General features: G+C 36.5%; 3 protein-coding genes across 3 annotated transcripts; 2 read left to right on the forward strand and 1 right to left on the reverse strand.

The window, feature by feature from the left end:
• Nucleotides 1–2,433: 2,433 nt before the first annotated feature.
• On the reverse strand, nucleotides 2,434–6,501 carry LOC133859710 (cullin-3A-like). The gene is made up of 2 exons (XM_062295223.1): nucleotides 6,028–6,501; nucleotides 2,434–5,032 (listed from the first exon to the last, which is right to left on the reverse strand). The coding sequence occupies exons 1-2, from the start codon at nucleotides 6,186–6,188 to the stop codon at nucleotides 2,992–2,994; spliced, it is 2,202 nt and encodes a 733-aa protein (XP_062151207.1). The 5' UTR covers nucleotides 6,189–6,501; the 3' UTR covers nucleotides 2,434–2,991.
• A 6,653-nt stretch (nucleotides 6,502–13,154) lies between these two features.
• Nucleotides 13,155–16,359, forward strand: LOC133859711 (small ribosomal subunit protein uS4y). Its single transcript, XM_062295224.1, has 3 exons — nucleotides 13,155–13,290; nucleotides 14,104–14,485; nucleotides 15,941–16,359. The coding sequence occupies exons 1-3, from the start codon at nucleotides 13,263–13,265 to the stop codon at nucleotides 16,122–16,124; spliced, it is 594 nt and encodes a 197-aa protein (XP_062151208.1). The 5' UTR covers nucleotides 13,155–13,262; the 3' UTR covers nucleotides 16,125–16,359.
• A 2,282-nt stretch (nucleotides 16,360–18,641) lies between these two features.
• Nucleotides 18,642–20,139, forward strand: LOC133861502 (uncharacterized). The gene is made up of 2 exons (XM_062297288.1): nucleotides 18,642–19,161; nucleotides 19,874–20,139. The coding sequence occupies exon 1, from the start codon at nucleotides 18,725–18,727 to the stop codon at nucleotides 19,133–19,135; it is 411 nt and encodes a 136-aa protein (XP_062153272.1). The 5' UTR covers nucleotides 18,642–18,724; the 3' UTR covers nucleotides 19,136–19,161; nucleotides 19,874–20,139.
• The last annotated feature ends 2,218 nt before the right edge of the window (nucleotides 20,140–22,357 follow it).

The raw sequence follows: 22,357 nt of genomic DNA on the forward strand, positions 1-22,357 counted from the left end.
TCCTGGCGGGTCGGGCCACGGGCCACCTGTAGGTGACCCGCCAGACACGATTACGATTTTTTTTTTTTTTTGAAAAAAATTAGAGTATGGGATTCAGATTATCTCTATCTATAAAGAATCTCAGCTTCATCCATATAAAATCATCTATGGTCACCAACAGTTTTGAAAATAAAATAAAAAGTGACAACAGCAATGATTTTCATGAAATGAGTTATCAAGTGCTTTTAAATAATACTTTAAGAAATAATATAAATGCATCTTTATCTTTTAGATTTAAAATTTTGATTGAAAAAGAAAAGGCAAGATAAAATGTAAATAAATACTTTCAATATACTAATAATAGCACTTCTGGTTGGCATCCAAATGTACAGAGTATAACTGTCAATTGAACATAATCCTTAGAGGCAACGTATACAAAACAACTGCTTTATAGTGTTGAAACAACGAGGGGTACTATGTACCAAACTGAGTCGAACATTAACTGCTCAAGTTTAAATTGATACATACTAAAGGCTCAATACATTTTTTTATGAATTCACAATTGCTACTAAAACTATTCCAGTAGTATGGCTTGCTAAGCTTCAATTATTTCCCTAATGTGCACCTTCACCTTAAGTTAGAGTGGCCAATATAATATTTTTATTATTTCATTTAAATACCAAAAAAAAAAAAAAAAACCCCCCACTTTTAAGCTAAAACGGGTCGGGTCGGGTCGGGTCGGGTCAACCCGATACGACACATTATGTTAAACGGATTTCATAAGTCGTGTCGGGTGACCTGTGAAATTGCCGTGTCGTGTTTGGATCTAGCTTAAACGGGTCGCGGGTCTCCACGGATCGTGTCAAGTACCTGTTTTGCCAGCTCTGAAGAATAGCATTACTATTTTTTGTCATGATGAGAAATGTTATTTGGTAAACCAATATTAACCCTATTTGGCTTTGCCGACGTGACAAAGTTTAGTCACCCTTAATGCCAGTCCAGTTAAATTGACGAGTGATTCCTTTACACCCACTATACACCTCTCCTTTATTTTTATTTTTAAAAAATAAAATAATATCAAAACACGTTGGTATAAGGAAAGTGTAAAATAGGGTGTAAAAAAAATATAATTTCTCAATTAAATTACTAGCAAACCCAAGGTTAAGCATACATGTACTTAAAAGTGATAACTGCATTATGCGGATGTGGACATCAGCATTTTTACCCTGACGCATATGCAAGCTTGGATTACTAAGGCCTCATTTAGTTTGAAAAATAGACCCATAAAATAAAATGATTATTCCTACGGAATAACTATTCTTTTATTTTGTAAGGATCTATTATCTTTCAAAGAGTAACAATACCATTTCCTCTAAAAAATTAGAGAAATAGTTATTTCTTAAGTAATAGACAATGTTTTTCGGGAAAAGAATTTTTTTTTTTTTTAAAAAAGAAAACCAATTTTTAATTTTTATATTTGAACCCTTCAACCCTTAAAAATAAATTAAATTAGAATGTTGATGCTACTGTTTGTAGGAGGCCACACCACCCCAGTTGAATTTGGGGGTTGCCTTGGCCACCTCCAATGCTTACTAAGGGTAGCCTGGCCACATTCGGTTGGGGCTGGGTGTGGCCGATACCACCATAAAGCCTTTCGGGGGTGGCCAAGGCCCTCCCCAATGTCACTGAGGGTGGTCATACTACTCCCGAATCACCTCGTGGTAGACACACGAGGTGATATGGGGTTGATGTGGCCACTCTCAATGACATTGGGGAGGGCCTTGGCTACCCTCGAGAGGCTCTGTGGTGGACACACAGGCCCTCCCCAATGTCACTGAGGGTGGCCACACCACCCCCAAATCACCTCATAGTAGACACACGAGGTGATCTGGGGGTGATGTAGCCAACCCTAAGTTCTTCTGTGGGTGGCCAGCCACCCACAACAATTAAATGTTTTTTAATTTCAATTTTAGAAAAAATTAAAAAAAAAAAAAAAAAAAAATTCTTGTTAAGTTTTTTAGTAATTTTGATTCAATTCCAATTATGACATATATTGTTTATCATCAAACTAAAAAATGTGAAAAAACTATTTGATCGCACTCATTTTTTCTCAGTAATAACTATTAATTTTTCTAATGAAATACTCATTTTGTAAACCGAACAAAATCTAATTGTAAGGTCGGGAAGGCTCAACTTTTGGAGAAATGCTTGACATCACAATATTTACTTTTATAACCAAATTCTAAAAAAAAAATTTGTTTAAATATCTAACATTCCTCCAACTTTTGATGGGCTGACTTTTATTACGAGAAACCAACAAACCCAGTTTATTGATTTTGTCAAACTTTTTTCCTTTTCGAAATCATATCGTGGTGCAGAACCAAATTTAGCTGAATTAACTGATAGCCAGGACCTAAATCAAATTGGAGACTTACCTATTTTGTAGCCACAAGAAAAAAAAAACCCAAATAGTTCATAGATGCTGTACAAGGTCTCCACTTTTTATGCTTTTACAAGTTACAAAGCGACGTTTTCTTCTGCTCATTTAACAAGGTTTTTCCACAGAAATAACACATTGATAATTCTATGAGCAAATGGAACAACATGAAGATACGGAAAGATTGAGAAGTAAATTAGACAATTCAGAGCTTCAAACAACTAGTAGAGCTACCCCATTCTGCCCAGAAGTTTGCCTGTGGGACTGAATGTGTTCCAAGAGTTCATAGCAACCTTCGACTGAGAAAATAACAAGGACCCCCAGGATCAGAAATTGGAGGCAGAAGCAGAAAGCACTCACTAAATCCCATCTTCCAACCTAGGCCTCAAAGAGTTCAATGAAGAGGAGAGAGCTCATAGATTCTACGGAGCAAAGATGCACTAAATGGAATTCATTGAAACCCATCCACGCCTTGAGTAATTCAAGGACAATCTTCATTTAAAATAAATGGAGGGTACAACCACCCGGGCCTTGCCCAATATACCTTGACAAAATGAGACAATCATAGAATTTCTTCAAGCAAGGTACCGATACATTTTCCTATCATTTTTATCCCTCTCCAAAAACTCTCTCTCAATGAGGGATTCAATTCGTTTTTTTATAATAACAGGGTTGGGCAAGAACCGCGCCTGCAGCTGCTTCGTGACCTCAGCAACAATGTTATTATGATCTAGCATCCGCCTTGACTTCATGATCCTCACAATCGCTGCCTCAATCTGGGGCTTCCTATCTTCCTCCACTCTCTGCCGCGTTTCCTGATTTTCAGGTTCGGACTCCCTCTGTGCAACGACAGTACCTATTTTTACCTTGTACAGCTTGCTTGTGAACTTTTCGTTGAAGAAGAAGGCATCATCCTCCGCTATGTCCTTGCTCATAGGCTCCTTCCGCAGAACATTCTTCCCCTTGACACAGGCCAGGGACTGTAGACATCTCTTCAAGTCTGAGGCAGGTATCTCCGTGGCTTGGTCAATCTCTTTATAAGTCAAGCGATCTCCATTATTGAAAAGCATAAGTACACACATCTGGTAGGTGGAAACATTCAGCTCATGCTTCTGGCCCTTCCCAAAGGTTGCTTTCAAATCAGCAGTACCCATATTTGTTTGCCAAGACAGCCTACGCCCAGTATGAGTGCCAAGATAATAACTCCTGAACTTCTCACATACCCCTAGGATTTCTGCTGGAAGGTTGCATGTAGCACTTGGTTGAGTTGGCCACGAACCTGTAGTGAGCACCTGGACGGCTAAAGTGGGGCAATCCCCTAACTCAGGGCCATGGCTCGCATAGAAGCCCTGCATTGTATCCTGAGAGGTCTTCATATCAGTGAACATACCTTCCAGTTTAGATGTAAACTGATATCCACATTCTGTTTTAAGCTTAACAATCAAACTTCTTTCTGCATCATCAGAGACAGTTTTCCCTGCAAGAAGCCTCTTGGCCAAATGTTGCTTGTAATACTTCTCAAATACGTCTTTCTCTTGGAGGTAACGGAAAAGCATCATGACCTTGTCCAGTACAACCTCCACATCCTCCTCACTAACCCCTCTCAGTCCTTTACGGAGCTTGTCATCCACAAACAAAGAAATGAATTCTGGGGACCGAGTGTTCAAATTAATGAAGTACTCAAAAGAGGAATTCAAAGCATTCTGGAATGTCTTGTCATTGCTAAAAGCCAAACTGATGATTTTGTCATATTTATCCTTTAAATCCAATAGACGCTGCACAAAGTCTACAGGATCCCTCAACCTTTCCGGATCAGTAACTAGCTGCTTACCAGTATCCCGAATGTATGAAGTCATGACATCCCTTACTATTGAGAGTCCTGTGGGCACCCTGCGAAACAAGTTATACATCCTTCCCAAGTCCTCATATTTGTCATTCACAAGCATGTTAACTATGCCCGAGTTCTCCATATGGACAAGTCTCTGCATGTGACTTTCAATCATCTCCTTTTCGACCACATTAGTTATCTTGTCTAAACTTCTTGTGTCCAAATAATGGGACACTCTCTCCATTTCTTCATTTAGACGCCTCTCAGCCTTTTTTAGATAATCCCCACAATCACAACACTCAATGAACTGTTGAGACTCAAGACGGTAAAAATCAGCTGAAACTTCAAGAAAATGGTGCTCAAAGTCTTCTTGGTAAACAGAAGAACCTAAATCCATTAGCATCTTTATAATATTCCTCATCAAACCCCTATTTATAACTTCACCATTCCTTTCTCTATGCACAAGCTCAAGAAGTGTGTCCCGAAGCCTAGTCTGGGTTTTGCTGGAGTGTATAACAACATCTCTCCATAAATTCAACCCAAGCTCATGAACCGGGGTTTTGTGGGTGCTTGGGATGAAAGTCCTATCCATGTACATCAATATATCTCGGATCATTTGCAATGCCTTGTTATGATCTGCCCATTTCCTGTTCAGCTCTTCCAAAAATAACTCTCCCTGGGCAGCTTCAATCGATTTAGATATTTCACTTAGATGCGAAGTCATAGTTGTCACAAGTCCAGAGTAGAGTTTTTCTCCAAATTTGTGCAGCACCATGTTGTAAGCATTCCTGAATGTATTCAGAATCTTAAAAATCAGAAAACGCAAAGTTGGGTGGGAAGGAAAGATATCAGCCGCTCATCTTAGAAGTGGAAAAAAAAAGGGATTAAAGATCAGGGAGGAAATTAAGTGAAAAAAAAAAAAAAAAAAAAAAAAAAAAAAAGAAGAAGAAGAAGAAGAAGAAGAAGAGAGAATATCTCTGCGGACACAGTATCATGTAGGAAAAATAGGTGGAAAGGGGGTGGAGGACAGAGAGAGAGTCCATCAATATATCACAGGAAAACCACCTATTGCGCTCCAGTAAAACCATTAAAAGGTATATCTGTGAAACATATAGCTAAAAGAAGAAATAAAATACAACATGGTGAGAAACCTCATAGGGAACACTGCATCAGAGGAATAAAAGCACACTGAATACAACTAGCAGCACACAGAGATACCACTGAAGTCTCCTAAAATTGAAACTATCTTCGACTAGTCTTGGAACAAATCAGATATAAAGTGACACCAAACTGACATGGGTTATTGACTTGAAAATGGCATGCTTCCAACAGGTTCAAATTTACGCACGCAACAGCAAGTAACATTTTCTGCATCAGTGTCAATCTTTTTTTCTTCTGTTTCCAAATGCATAAACCAAAGTTCGATCTACTCTCTTACATACTTCGGACCTTATGATATCCTACATTAATGCACTTCTCATCCATGTCCAAGCTTTTCTTTTTTTTATTTTTATTTCTTTACGAATCACTCCAATCTTTTACCAAAACAAAGCAAGGGGCAAAAAGACCCATTCATTATCAAACATTATCCAGGTCAATCTTGAAATATAAAAATAGAATAATAATCAAAGCCCAAAAATTCATTAAATATGTTCTTGATCATCACCAAAATAATTTTTTTTTAAAAAGTACAGAAATTAATTAATCTCATTCCTAAACTTTAAAAAAAAAAAATTAATTAGCTGAGCAATTATGTAAAACAAAGGGGCAAAAGCTGCAAAACCTATAAAGCTCTTCGAAGCTGAGCCCGCTAGCATTATGATTGTAAATCTCATGGATCGCATGCTCCAGAATCTTCCACGTCTTCTCGGGATACTTCGGATCCACCACGACCCGGTGCTTGAACGCCTCTATCTGGAAGTTCTTCTTCTTGGGAGCGCTCATCTTCTCCGATTACAGCTCTCTCACAAACCCTACAACCACCACAAGACTCTGATTCTCGGTAACAATCCGAACCGAACCCAAATTAGCCCCCCGAAGCGTCAATTCGAACCCATGAAACCCGATTGAGACGGAAATTGGATCCCAAGAGAAACCCCTAGCTTTTGGCTCGAATCACGTTGAGAATAGGGTTTCTGAGGTCAAGAAATGGAATATTAGGGTTACGCTTGCGAGAGCAAAACGAAGTTTGAGACGAAAAAGAGAAGCCTTGAGAGTTGAGTCTGTTTTTAAAACCGATCGCAATACGGCGAAAGATTCACACATATAATTTTTCTAAAAAAAAATAGAGAAATACTCTAGAGAACTTTATCAAATTATTACAGTCCGATATTTTAGAAGTAAGAACGTGATTTTTTTTTTTTTTTTTTTGGAACAAAGTGAGATATTATAATTATATCCAACATTTATTTAATAAAGTTGGCTTTCATTTTCAATTAACTTTGTGATTAATTTATGTTAAGTAAAAAAAAATCAATTATGAATTTAAAATGTCACATCAATATTGTTAAATAATTTTATAATAAATATATAGTATGTATATGTTGCAGTCAAATCGTTTCTACTGCATGACTTTTATTAAGCTACATTTGGTAGACAAAATGGTCATAGCCTTAGGAATAGGAATAATTATGAATAGAATTACAAGGAAGAATCATTCATATTCTTTAGTTATGTGGCGATACATAATTTTTTAATTAGAATTAAAATTAAAATTCTTAATATTTATATAATAATAATAAAAAAGAAAAATCAAAACATTATTTGGGTGGTCAGCCACGCTACAGAACATCGAGAATGGTCGCACCTAGGGGTGGTAGATGAGCCTAGTTTCTCGTGAACTCGGTTTGACTCGTCTTGGTTAAGCTTGATTCGGTCTCGGTTCGAAAAATAAATGAGCCGTTCGTGAACACAATAATCCGTTCGTATATTAAATGAGACATACTTGTATAAATTCGACTCAACTAGAACAAAACGCGTGAGCTCGACTTGTATAAGTTCGATTCGACTTGTTCGGCTTGAATCGTTAGCTCACTCTTGTGTATACATATATAGTATTCATATTTATTAATATATATGTATAAAAATAAGTTTTATAAATATAAGATTATATAATTATCGTGTATAAATATTAACAAAGTAAATATAATATATGTAATATTACAAACGTTTCATTTAGAGTATGAAATATAAATCAAAGTTAAAATTGTACAAAATTTTCATTTTCATTTTTTTTTTTTAATTTTTTGAAATAAAAATTATTATAAAACTTTTGAGCTCGAGCTTGATTGGAGGCTCGACTTGTTAAGCTAGCCGAGTTCGAGCTCGGCTCTTAACAAGTTGAATTCGAACAACCCTTCAAAACTCGGCTCGAGCTTGAGCCCCTATTTTATGTATTCAAGCCGAATTCAACAGTCTCAAACTCAATTCAGCTCAACTATAATATAATCATAGTCGCACCATCCTAAACCCCCAAATTTCACTCCGTTCTCTTTTTCTTTTCTTTTTTTCTTTTTTCTGATCTATGATATCAGGTTTCTAAGGAGCATTGAGATGAGACACAATTACTTCATATTATGTTAGATTGAATCAAGTGGTGAGTAATTCTTGGATGGTACCAGTAAGACGACACATGCCATAAAATGGTTGGTCGGACTAGGCAAAATCAGCAAGCAGGGAGTAAATTACCCGGGTAGGGTTGTATAAATTTTAGGTTTAGAATTTTATTTTTTTTTATTCGTTTTTTCATATAAATTTGTTGTTTTGCATAAAAAAAAAAAAAATTAATGTTGAAAACTCATTATGTTCAGGAAAAAATAATTATTCATCAATTTAAGAAAATAGTCTTAAACATAACGTGCAACCAAACAAATCAATAGTCATTCCATTATAATGATTTATTTTACATGTCAAACGTTTTTTTTTTTTTTTTTTTTTTAAAAAAAGTTGTTTATAACATTAATAATTGAATCGTCTCTAATTTTATAATCAACACTATTTTTAATGTCTCTACTTTCTTGTGCTTGTATTTTTTATTTTATCGTAAATCGCCCTCATCCTTATTTTTCCCTTGTATTTGTCAAAGGAAAAAAGAAGAAGAAGAAGAAGACGATTGAGTAAAATTAAAATTTGACGTGAAATATGGTTTTTCAAATGAATTTACAATAGATGATATAAAAATTGGTAATTAGTAGTTGTTGATTTATGATCTTGCCTTTGTCGTCATCTGGTTCTGAGATTTGAAAGTCTTCGATAGTTGACATTTGGCTACTCCTTTCGGCCTTGTGCATCTCCGAAAGCGGCCCCACCGTCGGATAAACATAACAAATCAGAATGAGTGCAAGATATGACAAGTCACAGTCCTTCGGTTGTTGGTTTACATTGGATCATGGCTTGCTTGGTCATTTCCAAAAGCTTTAAATTTTAAATATAAATATATTTAGTAGGTGATTTGTAGTTGATCGGGAGTCTTATCTCGGCTTCTATGTCTCAGTATTTTCTGTAATAATCCATACACCATATATATATATAATGGGGAAATCAATTACATAATTTTTATATATTTGTCATTTTTTTTTTAATTATTATTGAGTATTAATTTACTCAATGGAATTTCACTTAAATTAGTACTTGTCCTTTGAGTTACGAATATTAGTCTTGAGATTTATATAATTTTTTTTTAACATGTCCACACAAAAGGAGAGAAAAAATCGAATTAGTGACTTCATTTTCATAAGGCATGGTCTCCGGCCGATTGAACTATCTCCGGAAGACAGATTTAGATAAATGTTAGGGCATGTTTGGGTAACACTTTTTTTTTTTTAATTTATTATATATTATATTTTATTATATGAAAGTACACATATTTTCTTTAAACTATCACTCAATTGTCAATGTCTCCCCAAACTGCAGATTGTGTCAATGTCCTCCATCAAACTATCAAAATGTGTCAATGTCCTTCTTAAGACCATTTTTTTTTTTCAAAAAGCCAAAAATGTCCTTATAAATTAGGTAAAAAAAATATATATATATATCTCCAGAAGACAGATTTAGATAAATATTAGGGCATATTTGGGTAACACTTTTTTTTTTTTTTTAATTTATTATATATTATATTTTATTATATGAAAGTACACATATTCTCTTTAAACTATCACTCAATTGTCAATGTCTCCCCAAACTGCGGATTGTGTCAATGTCTTCCATCAAACTATCAAAATGTGTTAATGTCCTTCTTAAGACCATTTTTTTTTTTTTCAAAAAGCCAAAAATGTCCTTATAAATTAGGTAAAAAAAAAAAACTAAAACTAAAAACTTCAAAAAAAAAAAAAACAAATTTAAAAAACAAATTTTTTAAAAAAATTAAGGAAAAAAAGAGAAAAAAAAGAAAGAAAGATATATATATATATTTAAAAAAAAAAACGAAAAACTAACTAAAAGATATATTAAAAAAAACAAAAAAAAAGTTTTTTTTTTTTATTATTATTATTTTTTTTTTTGGTATGGTTTTTTGTTATTTTAAATTTTTTAAATAATTTTTTTAGTTTTTTTTTAATTTTAATAATTTTATGAATGGTATTTTTGTCATTAAGAATCATTGACATTTTTCTGTAGTTTAGGGGGGAGATTGATACAATTGGTAGTTAGGGGGACATTGACATTAAGGTGATAGTTTAAGGAGTTTATGCATACTTTTTCCATTTTATTATTTTTCAAAAATATGTCTTGGTTATTTTTTAAAATTCAAATTATATTAAGGTTTTATTCACTTTTTTTTTTTTTTTAAAAAAAAAATGTCTCGAGTTCTTTAAAACATTCAAACATAATTTCAAAAAGCAAGTTTTTTGGGTATTCGTAATTTTAAATATAATACAAAAATAATAAAATATAATTAAAATAAACTTCATACTCAAACCAATCCTTATATATTATACTTTCCTTTTCACTTTGTTGATGTAATATTTTTTTTTTAACGAGAGTTAATGAATTAAAAAAAAAAATCAATGGGTTTGAGTTATATTTTTCAAGTTCTAAATCAAATACGGCTCAAGCTGCATCAGGTCAAAAGTTAAAATAAAATTGAAGCTATTGAAAATATGATAATGATGATATTTGATAGGATTTAAAATTATGTTTGATAATGATTTTGACAGAAGTGTTTTATGCTCAGTTTATTTCAGCGTAAAATAGTTTATGGAAAATGATTTCGGTATTTGGTAGGGGTGAAAGTAATTGTTAGTTTGTAATTTGCATCATTCTGTTGAACAAAAACATTTGTATGTAAATATGCTTTTCAACAGGGATTCCGTTATTCAGAAGTGCTTCAGAAGATTATGCACTGTTTGCAAGATAGAGATTTCGGTTCCTTGCCAGCCATCTGGACGACATGTCATCCCATCCGGATGTTCATCTGTCCACAGTTTCAGTCTTCCGGACGCCCGACAGACCAAGCATCATTCGTCCAGACGATGTGGTTTTCCGTTCAGACCCTTTACTATATCGAGAAACTTCTGTTCCAGCTTGCATCTGTCCGGACGTCTCAGTAGCCCGTTCGGACGCCTCTCAATATTCGACCAAGCTTCAGATTCTTTCCAAGTTCATATATGGAAAAGATTGCTGCAACCATCCGGACGATGTGGATTCCCGTCCGGACGCACTTCTCCTTAAAGCAAGAATTGCAATTCAAATTCAACCATCCGGACGTCTGTCAGCATGGTCTGGATGCGCGTTCAACAGATATGGAAATTGCGGATTCAACTTCAACCGTCCGGATGCCTGACTATTATGGTCCGGACGCGCGCGCAGCAGATATGGAAAATGCGTGTTGAAAATTAACCGTCCGGACGGTCAATTCCCCTTGGTCCGGACGCATGAAGCCTTATATGGAAATTACTTGCAGCGGATGTGCGACCGTCCGAACGCGGCTCTCAAACAATAAAGATTTTTAACGAAAATCTCGAAAATTCTGGTCGCACAGTTGTCCGTTCGGACGGCCCATGTCCACCGTCCGGACGGCACCCAAGTATTTCACAGCAGTCGCCCATTTGAACTTCAGTCTATAAATAGAGGCCCCTGGCATTTAGAACTGCAAAAATTCGGTATTGAATTCCATTAGAGCTTAGAGAGTTATTTTGTGAGGTTATCGGAGCTGAGTTGTTCTCTCTCAAGCCATTGCAAGTGTGCTGTTGCTGCGCTAAAACTTAAGTCTATCTTAGAGGTCGGCCTTAAGGTAAAGATTCATAATTTAAAAAAGCATTTTGACATGAGATCCCACTACAGTGCTATAGTTTAAAAGTGAAGGGCCGGATTTCACTTAACTTAAAAGTGTGTTGTTTGAGTCCCACTGCGAAACAAACGTTTGACGCCGTTTAAAGATAGGAAAAGTGCTTGAAAAGAGAAAAGAAAAAGAGGAATGCTACAGAGGGGACGTTCATCCGTCCCCTCTCCTCCTTTTAACATTAAAAAAATCAAATTCAAAAGAAAAGTACATTTTTCTTTGTTTTTGGTTTTCTTTTTTATTGAATTTGATTTGTTTAATGATAAAAGGAGGAGAGGGGACGGATGAACGTCCCCTCTGTAGCATTCCTCGTAAGAGTCTGCATGTTGAAATCAGATTAGAGAGTTTAAAAAAAAAAAAAAAAATCATATTGGAAAAACAAAAGAGAGAGACAGTTGAAAAAGTGAGGAGAGCTTCAGAGTTTAGGTTCGGGCCATTCACGTTACAGAGAGGGAGTGGAGAGAGCAACAGAGACAACTCACACAAGAGAGTAATTTTTCTTTGAGGAATGCTACAGAGTAATTTTTTTTTTTAAACTCTCTAATCTGATTTCAACATGCAGACTCTTATTTCATCATTTTCAACGTTGTTTTGTTCTGTCTTCTCTCTTGCTTGGTTTATCTCTGCTAAGTTCCTTGGATTTTCGGCAATGACCTCCAGCCAATCTGTCGTCCCAACCATCCTCTTCCTCCTCTGCCTTGTCTCCATTGTTGTTTCCCATTTTCAGGCTCTTCGAACTGAGTTCCTTGGATTTCCGGCAATGGCCTCCGGCCAATCCGTCGTCCCAACCATCCTCTTCCTCCTCTGCCTTGTCTCCACTGCTGTTTCCCATTTTCCTATTTCCTGTTTCAAGCCGAGGCTCTCTGAACTGAGTTAATTGGATTTCTGGCAATGGCCTCCGGCCAATCCGTCGTCCCGGCCATCCTCTTCCTCCTCTGCCTTGTCTTCGCTGCTGTTTGCCATTCGATCATCCAATTGGCCTCCGGTGACCGCAAGATCCGGATAGACAATGATCTTTACTGAGACAGCTAGAGGTTATCCGTCGAGACCAACAATGCTGGGTACTGGTCCACCGTTCCGGCGAGGTGCGAGCGGTTCGTGAAGCACTATATTCCAGCGACGACGGTGGATGCAGGGGCCAGAATTCGAAGCAATCTCCGGCCAAGTTGAAGAGTCTGCTGCCACTGAGAAAATTAGAGTCTTCTGTATTTGGTTCCTGAGAAAATGTGAAAAGCACGTGTGTAGGATCCTTTTTATTGTTATTCCACTGGTTTGAAGCAAGACGTCTCTTGCTTCAAATGGATGTTTTATTGCACGTCAGACGTCAGTTTTGTTTCACTTAAGTGAAACGACAGTGTTTAGAAAAAATAAATCTGGGCTCTCTATTTTTTTACAGCAAATCTGCTGTAGTTGAAGCCGGATCCTTCGATACGATACCAAGTTAAAAAAAAAATCATATCGTTTTTACTTTTTGGATTTCAAAGGGGCTAGAGTAATTTTAGAACTAAAATCTAGATAGGGCTAAGCGGCAGAAATAAGCCCAAAACCCGATCCAGCGAAATGGGCCGAATGGTCTTCCCATCTACAAACACAGCCTAATTATGTGGCAAATTTGTAATTTCGCGTCAAGGAATTAGGGTTTTGGGTTTGCGTATTTAAGTGAACCGTTCTCTCATTTTCTGTCTTCTCGTCCCTCCTTTTCACTCAGCACGCTCCGCACCTGATCGGAAGCCGACGGAGCTATGGTCCACGTCTGTTTCTACCGCAACTGTATGCTCTCTGTCTAAAATATACGTTTGTATGCATATCGTTGTGTATTTTTTCAGATCTGGTATAGGTTAGGGTTTTCTATGAGCTAAGTTGTTGTGCAATGCCGTTTTGATTGGTATAGGAATTGTACGTGATGTTTTCCTTTTAGTAATTTCGTTCATTGTTTTCTTTGATTAGTACGGTTTTCACTGAATTCGTGTTTCAAGTTCGCCATTGTAACTTATTGTATCTTTTCTGGCTATGTGCTATGTTTGTTTGCCGAGAAAACGGGGGAGAAACAAAAGGACATTTGGAATACAAGGAAAAATCTCCTACACTGTGCCTATTACGATAACCTGGATAGTTGAAAGGATATATTCATTTTTTTTCGTTTTCGAAGACAGCCAATAAAAACATGAGACCCAAATCTAGTTTGGTATCGATTTCTTTCCTCATTTGGGTTATTGTAACTTGAGAAATGTTATTCTCTTGGCCTTCCATATTCTTCGCAAATTTGTCATTATCAACTCACCATTGGTTTTTTTATTTTCTTATCAATTAAGATTGATCTAAACGTGGACATGACAATGTCATGTCAACAGAGAAAGATAGGAGAAGGACCTGAGAAGGATGCAGAGCACATCTCTTCCCACTTTGTTTTATGGAAGATTTGATTTTTTTTTTTTATTGGAATTTCTTGCGTCTAATTAACCCAATTGTAACCTTAATTATCTGTAACTTTACGATACTAAATCGAAGCTATACTTGTTTGAAACCTTAGATTATGCTCTTAATGAGTATTAACTGGTAATGTGCAATGTTGGGTGGTTTTAGATGGGAAGACCTTCAAGAAGCCTCGTCGTCCATATGAGAAGGAGCGATTGGACCACGAGCTGAAGCTTGTGGGAGAGTATGGGCTCCGATGTAAGAGGGAGTTGTGGAGGGTTCAATATGCTTTGAGCCGCATCCGTAATGCTGCCAGGGAACTTCTCACTTTGGATGAGAAGAATCCTCGCAGGATCTTTGAGGGTGAAGCCCTTCTGAGAAGAATGAATAGGTATGGACTTTTGGATGAGAGCCAAAACAAGCTTGATTATGTCCTGGCTCTGACTGTGGAGAACTTCCTTGAGCGCCGGCTGCAAACCCTTGTGTTCAAGTCGGGTATGGCCAAGTCTATTCATCATGCTCGTGTGCTTATTAGACAGAGGCATATCAGGTATAAACTCTAGTTGTTCCCAACAAAATGGCTAAAGCATTGCTTCAATCTGTTTGTTTTATCCTTTTATGTTTACGTGCACTGTGAAAGTAGTTTGCTTGCTAGTTATATTGTGCTAAAGAGTACACAATAGTGTAATTTGTAGTATGTTTATGGACTTCAAAACTGTATAATTGAGTATTCTGTTGTATCGAGTTGTTACTTAATGAACCACTAAGGATGAAACTCGTCTTTGTTCATGAATTCTATGACCTTTTTCACTGCACTGACAGTTGAAATGATGAATGTTAGGCTGCTATGAATCTTTGAACCCATTCTAGATTTTGAATCTACTTGGATAGACACTTGTAAATTGCATGTATGGCTGAATGTTTCCGTGTGAAACACATCTCTTTTTATTTTTCTTTTTCTTTTTTAATTGAGAAAAGAAATCTTATCTTCATGGATGGCCGACAACCCAAACCCGAAGCACTGGGGGTGGTCTGCCACCATAGAGAATTTTTTTTGCCAAAAAAAAAGACTGGTGAAATAGTTTGCAGAACCAGGGTATTTTAGGAAATTTGGACAATTTGATTCAAATCCAATTAAAAAATTTAGTCATCTCTGTGTAGTCACCAAATGAAATGATAGGAATGGTGATTCCATTCCAGCTGCTTGTATTCTTTGTAATACCCATTCCTGTTTCTTAGGAATCATCATTCCATTGTACCAAACACAGCCTACGTGTGGACCATTCAATTACAACTTTGCTCTGATTCATCCATCCTATTCTTGATTGTGGTTAGGCTGAGCTAACAAGAAATATATGTCTTAATTTTTCTTTTTATGTTTGGCAGAGAAATTAAGTGTATGCACTGGCATGTATCAATATAAAGAATGCATTTCTCAGGAAAGACACATACACGTGTACATTCCTTGATTGTTTCTGCACTATGATGTTCCTCTCTCACTTCTCAAGTTTTGGAAACGTCTGAAGAGCTATCAAATGTTGATTTTCTTTTGTTCCTGAAAAGAACCGACTATCTTTACTTTCTATTATATTAGTAAAGCACTAGTGTGCTACTTCTTGCAGCTTGCTTTAAAGCTTTACTAATAGGCTTTTTTTTTTACAGATTATCTGATTGACCTCTTTTTGCATTAGTATGCAATTATTCCTGCCTAAGCATAATCAAGCCATGTTAGAGTTACTAGTTCTTTTCAGCACCATCCATGTTGGGCTTGAGCTTTATACCTTGGGTTCATGTTTAGTGTCTTAAGTTTCATTGTCTGAAGCTATATAATGATTTTCATAGTGTGGAGATCAAGTTATTTTATTGCCTATCATAATCATGTTTGGGCATGAGCACTTTTTATTTGTTTTTATAAGTAATCGAGCATGAGCAATTTGTATGATGTACTAACTTTTTCAGAAATGCTAAAAACATCTCCCATTTGATTCGCTTCTTTCCTTGTCAGGGTTGGGAGGCAGGTGGTTAACATACCATCTTTCATGGTGAGAGTTGATTCCCAGAAGCATATTGATTTCTCTCTCACTAGTCCCTTCGGAGGTGGACGCCCTGGTAGAGTGAAGCGAAAGAACCAGAAGGCAGCTGCCAAGAAGGCTGGTGGTGGGGATGGAGATGAGGAGGATGAAGAATGAAAGCTTAGGCTAGCTCCAACCCATAGGAACTATTTGAGTTTTTTCTTGTTTTGTGCCTGTGTCAATCTTTTGTTTCAAGTTTTCTTACCCGACTTTTTTTTTTCCAAATCTTAATCGTAGTGAATTTTGGTACATGTTTCATTTTGATTTATTTGGAATGGAACCCAAATGCACTCGTCTGGATCACCGGGATTTTGTTTTAATGAAATTATTTTGCGAGTGATGCCTTTATATATTTTATTAGGCGTTGTAGATCCATATATGTTGAGACTCGACAGGCTTGATGTCAACCACGAGGTGATCCGAGGGTGGTCCTGCCACCCCCGGGTTCTTCTTTTTGTCTTCTTTTATTATTATTATGGAGAAAATGGTTATATATAATGGTCAACAGATAGAAAGGAAGGTGAAAACGAAAGCAGCGGTACTAGTTGGGCATCCGAAGCCAATTGGCCGAATAGGAGGCAGTGCATTAAAATAGCATCTATTGCGCGAACAGAGTACTGGTGATATATATATATATATATATATATATATATATATATATATATATATATATATATATATATATATATATATATATATATATATATATATGAGTAATTCTAAACGTCATACCCATGTCCCTCTTGTGTCCCTCTAAAAATGATGTGGCTTTTAAAATCACCATATGATCAAAATTCAATTTTGATCAATCACAAGCTCAATGGTGATTTTAAAAGCCACCTCATTTTTAGAGGGACACAAGATGGACATAAGTATGACATGTAGCATTACTCATATATATATATATATATATATATATATATATATGTATGTATATATGTATGTATTTATATATTTATATTCCCTTTTGTATATATATTTAATGCAGCAGATTGAATGAGTTAATACTCAAAAGAGTGGGAGCGTTATGCGTTATATTTATGGTGATCGATAGCTTTTTGCCATCTGCGTATTCGTTTGGTTCGTCATCACCACCACGTGTTCTCTCTCAGACTACTATAATTTTATATGTATTTCTTTTTTATTTTTGTAATATCACATCAATCACTTTTTAATAATTTTAATTCAATTTCAATTATGATTCAATTTCAATTATAAAGAATATGAATAATTATTTTATTTTATTTTATTTTTAATTATTTTCAATAATAACTATTCTTATTTTTAATAGAATATTTATTTTGCTCACCAAACGAGGCCTTGTGTATATTCTTGAGTTCTGCATACTTCCGATTGGCCTTGATTAACATTCCTAATCAATGTCAGTTTTGCCTATGGGAGGAAGTGCAAATAACCTAGATCGCGCAATGTCATCATGGTTAGACTTGATTTGCTCCGGCCACTAGTTTAGTTGTTTTTTTATAAGATTCCTGAGCCCATGGCCGTTTTGTCATGGTCGTGGAGAGAGAGCTAGGGTTTTGGGATTTTTAGCCCTGTTGTCATCAATCGAGGTTTGTCCAGGTTGAGTCTGTACTTGTAGATTTGGTTATTCTTTTCGGATTAGGATTCCTGCGGTTGGGCAGTCCACATAAAGGGGCTGTGTGGATCACCCATCGGCCATCTCTACAAGGTGTCGAGTTTACTTGTCCTAGGTATGTGGGTTGCAGTCCACCTGCCTTGAGCAGCTGGGAAAAATAAGTTGGGTTTTGCAACTCTCACCTTCTAACCTATCTAAATTGCGTTGTAATTTGAGAATCCAGAGATCCGATCCATTTTTTCCTACTCTTGTTCGACACGCATCTTAACTCTCTCGTGCACGCTTGGAAGATATATACCATCATATCACAAGTTTCATCTGAAAAACTGAATCAAATTTTGGTTAAGGCTTCCCCTACAGGACTCCACCTGTCCACCTGGGTCCCCTTGGAAAATCAATTGAACCTCAACCACGTTTATATTATAAACATTTCCATTTCCATTTTCATCCGAAACTTCCACTTCACAAATCCTTCCGAATTAAGGTTAGGCCACCCATGCAATTATGCATGCCACGCGTCCCTAGCATCTACGTAGCGCTCCCAAAATCATGTAGAGACGGTCACCATCGCTTGTGAACCTCTGCGCCACGTAAAGACCACTGAATCTACGGTAAAATAGTAAAAAAATACATTGGATCCTAGACATCGAAAAGCGATTGTGCCACAATCATCCTTGTCAAAGCCAGATCTGATCGTGACACAAAGCCAAAGGACCAATCCCCTTCTCACACTTAAATAACCAAAACCCCCAAGACGGACTAGTGCGTTGATGATTAATCCCTGTGATTTGTCTCTTTGATAACCCCAAGTGCGTGAGACAGGTCGTAGTGACGTGGCATTCAGCCAGTGATCATGAAGACCTGTTCCTAACAAAACGGCAACGGCCTGATGTGCCCCATGGACTCGTGCCCCCCTTTTAAAAATATTCATCATTTGTCCTACCAATAGCCACGTGTCGCCAATCGAACCTCCCTCACAAAAACGAAACGCCCCGTATCGCTCCTTTATAATGAGTACCCGAAACCCACACCACAACACGAGAGAGAAAAAAGGGTTTTCTTCTTGATTTTTGCTCTCCGTAGGACGTAGCGTATTTGGGATATTGGAGACGAAGCCAACATGACGGTGAAGCCCGTGAACGTGTCGCAAGAACGAGTCTCTGTCTCTGTTTCTGAGCTTCAGAAACCCAAGGAGCTCTCGTCGCTGGGGCTGGGCGTGCAGTCCGGTCATCTCGCCGGAAAGGTCTCGAAGGATGAACGGAAGTTGGAGGAGACGGAAGAGTCGCCGAAGTCGGTGGGTAAATGGGGAAAGTACGTGCACAGCCAGATCCTGAGGATCAGGGAGGAGGACTTGCACCTCGGCGAGGATTTCAGTCTCGGCGTCAAAGAGAACGGCCATCTTTCTGTTCTTCATCATCATCATCATCACGATCACGTGGATGCGCAGATGGACGTTGTGATACTCTCGAAGCCGATCTTGCCGAACTCGCCTCTCAGCAGGAAGACCACCACCGTCAGGGCTTTACATTGAATCAAACCAAACGTGGTGCTTTCAAGGTTAGCTTCTTGTTTGTTGAATTGAATCAATCCATTCTCTCAATCTTGATCTCTATGTTCTTGAATTTCTGTATTTTATTTTCCTCCTAAAGCTTTCTTTTCCTTTCCTTCCTTTTGGCTGGTGTTCTCCGGTTGGACACTGAGAAAAACGGAGGAAAAAGGACACAAATATAAAAACTTCCAAAAGCAAAATGAACAATCACCTCAAGTAATCATATTTGTTAAACCACAAGCTTAAAAGAAACTCAATTTCTATTTGCTTTTCCTATCTTTCCTCGCCGATCCTATCTTTCAAAATTTCTACATAACAGATCGAAGAGTTACTAAATCTCTGGCAAGTTACCGCGGCCAGTAAATTAGTAATTTAATTTCTTTTGGTTATCTTTTTTTTTTTTTTTTTATTCATTAATTCTAATAATCAGTCAATCAGCCGTTTGGGTTAGGGCAAAAACCATATCACGAAGATCCGGCCCAGTCCCATAACATTTACAACTTCGCTGATTTATTTATATTAACCGTTAGCATATGAATTAAATTAATTATTTTTCTATCATTTTAAGAACTGTACGTCCATTAATTTACCATGGTAATTAAAGTAATAGTTTTGAGTTTGAATCCGATTTCATAAATAGATTTTAGTTTCATTTTATTGACGGTGTATTGAATTCTTTTTTAACTGATTTGGATGCGTTTCATTGTTTTGTTTTGGCAGGAGGAGTAGAGTTAAACTGCATGTGCGTGAAGTTGAAATCAAGTTTGATTAATCTTTCTTAGAGAGAGAGAGAGAGAGAGAGAGAGAGAGAGAGAGAGAGAGTCTTCTGTGTACAGTACTGAAGAAGCAAGGAGAAGGTAGTGCATGTGAACAAAATGATGGGCCTCCTTGGAACTGTTCTCTGTAGGCTTAGTCCATATGTAATGAAATGTGGTTGGTTAGGCTAAAAGGAAGATGATATGTACGCGTCTAACTATTTTCATTCCTATCCATCAACTTTTTTTACGGCAAGTACGTGATGTCAAAGAGCTGGAAACATGGGCTCGATGACTTCATGGCATATATTTTGTCATTTCTTCCAAATTGGATCCTCTTTTTTAAATTAAAAAACAAATGAATCTGGAAAATGAAACGAAAATATGTGATGTCTCACATTGTTTGGGAACGAAGATAAACAATCATTCTCAACACAATACGTTTTAAAGCCGTGATGGTTATGAACCTATCAAAATTTCGTAGTTAAGCGTACTTCTGCGAGAATAATACCAGGATGGACGATCTCTTGGGATGTCTGGTTTGGAGAAGCCAAAAACAAATAATATTATGTGATTAAGGATAGGTCGTTACAAAATAAAACCTATTTATTGTTTGGGAAAATTACATAATGCAAAGTGTTACGAGTTTACAGAGATGTTATTTATCTAATGAGAATATTATTTCTATTAAGATTATAGTAGTAGATAATAATAGAGAATAAAGGGATAGCATGTTATTCCTAAGTAGTTGTGTATTATCTTTATTAATAGTTGTTAGTGATAGAATAGTCATATGATACGTCTCTATGAAAGTGTTAGTGATATGATACATCTTTATGAGAGTAGTGTGTTTGGGTGTTGAATTTTTGAAACCAAAATTAAATTTTTATTCTGTTTGCGAATTTCGAGGTTTGACTTTTTAGAAAAAATTAAATAAAATATGATTTGTTTAGAAAAAGTTAAATAAAATATAATTTATTTTTGAAAAAGTTGAATAAAATATGATTTATTTTTGAAAAAAATATAAACATATTGGGTTGATGAATAAAGAAATTAAAGCAAAGATAATACACAACTAGAGATAACATACTATCATTTTATTTTTTATTATTATCTACTACTAGAATTTTAATTGTTTTGGGAGGTATTAGAATTCCTCGAACTATCCTTACCTATTCGTTACGTGAATTAGTATCAGTACCACGTTACTTTTGCCATGACGACCATCGTTTGAAACGATTAGAGAAGGAGCTGAGATCTATAAAATCCATTCAACAAAAGATGTTGACCAACATGCATTTGGGACAAGAGAGTGTGACGAAGCAAATGGAGGAGATATGTATTGCAATGAACAAATGTTTGAAGCACACGCTATCACACAATGACCATTACTCCAACAAACCTCATAATAACCCAACCATTGAAGCCTCACCATCACCACAGCAAGTCAACATACCCTTCCCTATCAGAATCTTCCATTGATTCTAGTTACTACCACCTAGTACGTATCATCACTTTGCTTGGCTATAATCACTAGCTAGACCCATTCACTCAACCAAACCCCTGTTGCCCCACCACCAAAAATACCAAGTTTTCCCCAAAAATCCTACCATCAAGGTTACGTAAATTTAAAAGTCCAGCCACTAGTCAAGTCTGGACCAAAGCAACACCTCAATCATGTCACACTGAAGGAGAAGTTGCGAGTTGCAACCCAAATATGAGTACTGTACACTCGTAACACAAAGACAATACAAAGCAGCTAGTGACAGTGAAGAGTGAATTTTCCTACCTTTATTGGTTGTCCTGCTTCGGTTCACCTGTGTGGATAATTACAGTGCGCGCTTGAAGTTGTAGAATAACCGTAGAATCTAATTATCTCCTGCCGGACATTGTTAGATCTAAAAGGTGCTGTGAGTCTGTGACTGTGCGTGTGTGAGGAAGGGCTGCTTGGAATGGGAGTTGCATTTCTCTTTTATTTTGTAGTGAAACCGGCCTAACAAAGAAGAAAAGGAGAGAAGAAGATCGATGAAAAGAATATCGATCCATGACCATGTTTAGTTATAAAACTCGTCGATCAGGAGCATAAATATTTAAGGCAAATGTATGGTTATCATCTTCACACTGCAATTTGTTATTGTTATACTATCCTCAGTCTCTCACATGATAGGAGCTATACTGTGATAATCATTATGCTTAAAGAGGATACCAATTATGTTTAAGAGGGTGATTTGGCAATAGATCGAGTTTGGCTTGGGCTTGGTTATAGATGGAATTGGGACGTGTGTCTCGTGACAGAGTAAAAACAATACGTGATTCATTAATTCCAACTGAAATTGAACTAAAGAGAAACTCATTTTGATCAGGTAAAGTAGCACCCTCTACGATTCTATCTTGGTATAAATGGTAGAGATCTTATATTGAAATCTAAAAACATGATACTTTATCTTGC

This window comes from Alnus glutinosa, chromosome 2 (genome assembly GCF_958979055.1).
Source record: "Alnus glutinosa chromosome 2, dhAlnGlut1.1, whole genome shotgun sequence".
Lineage (NCBI taxonomy): Eukaryota > Viridiplantae > Streptophyta > Magnoliopsida > Fagales > Betulaceae > Alnus > Alnus glutinosa.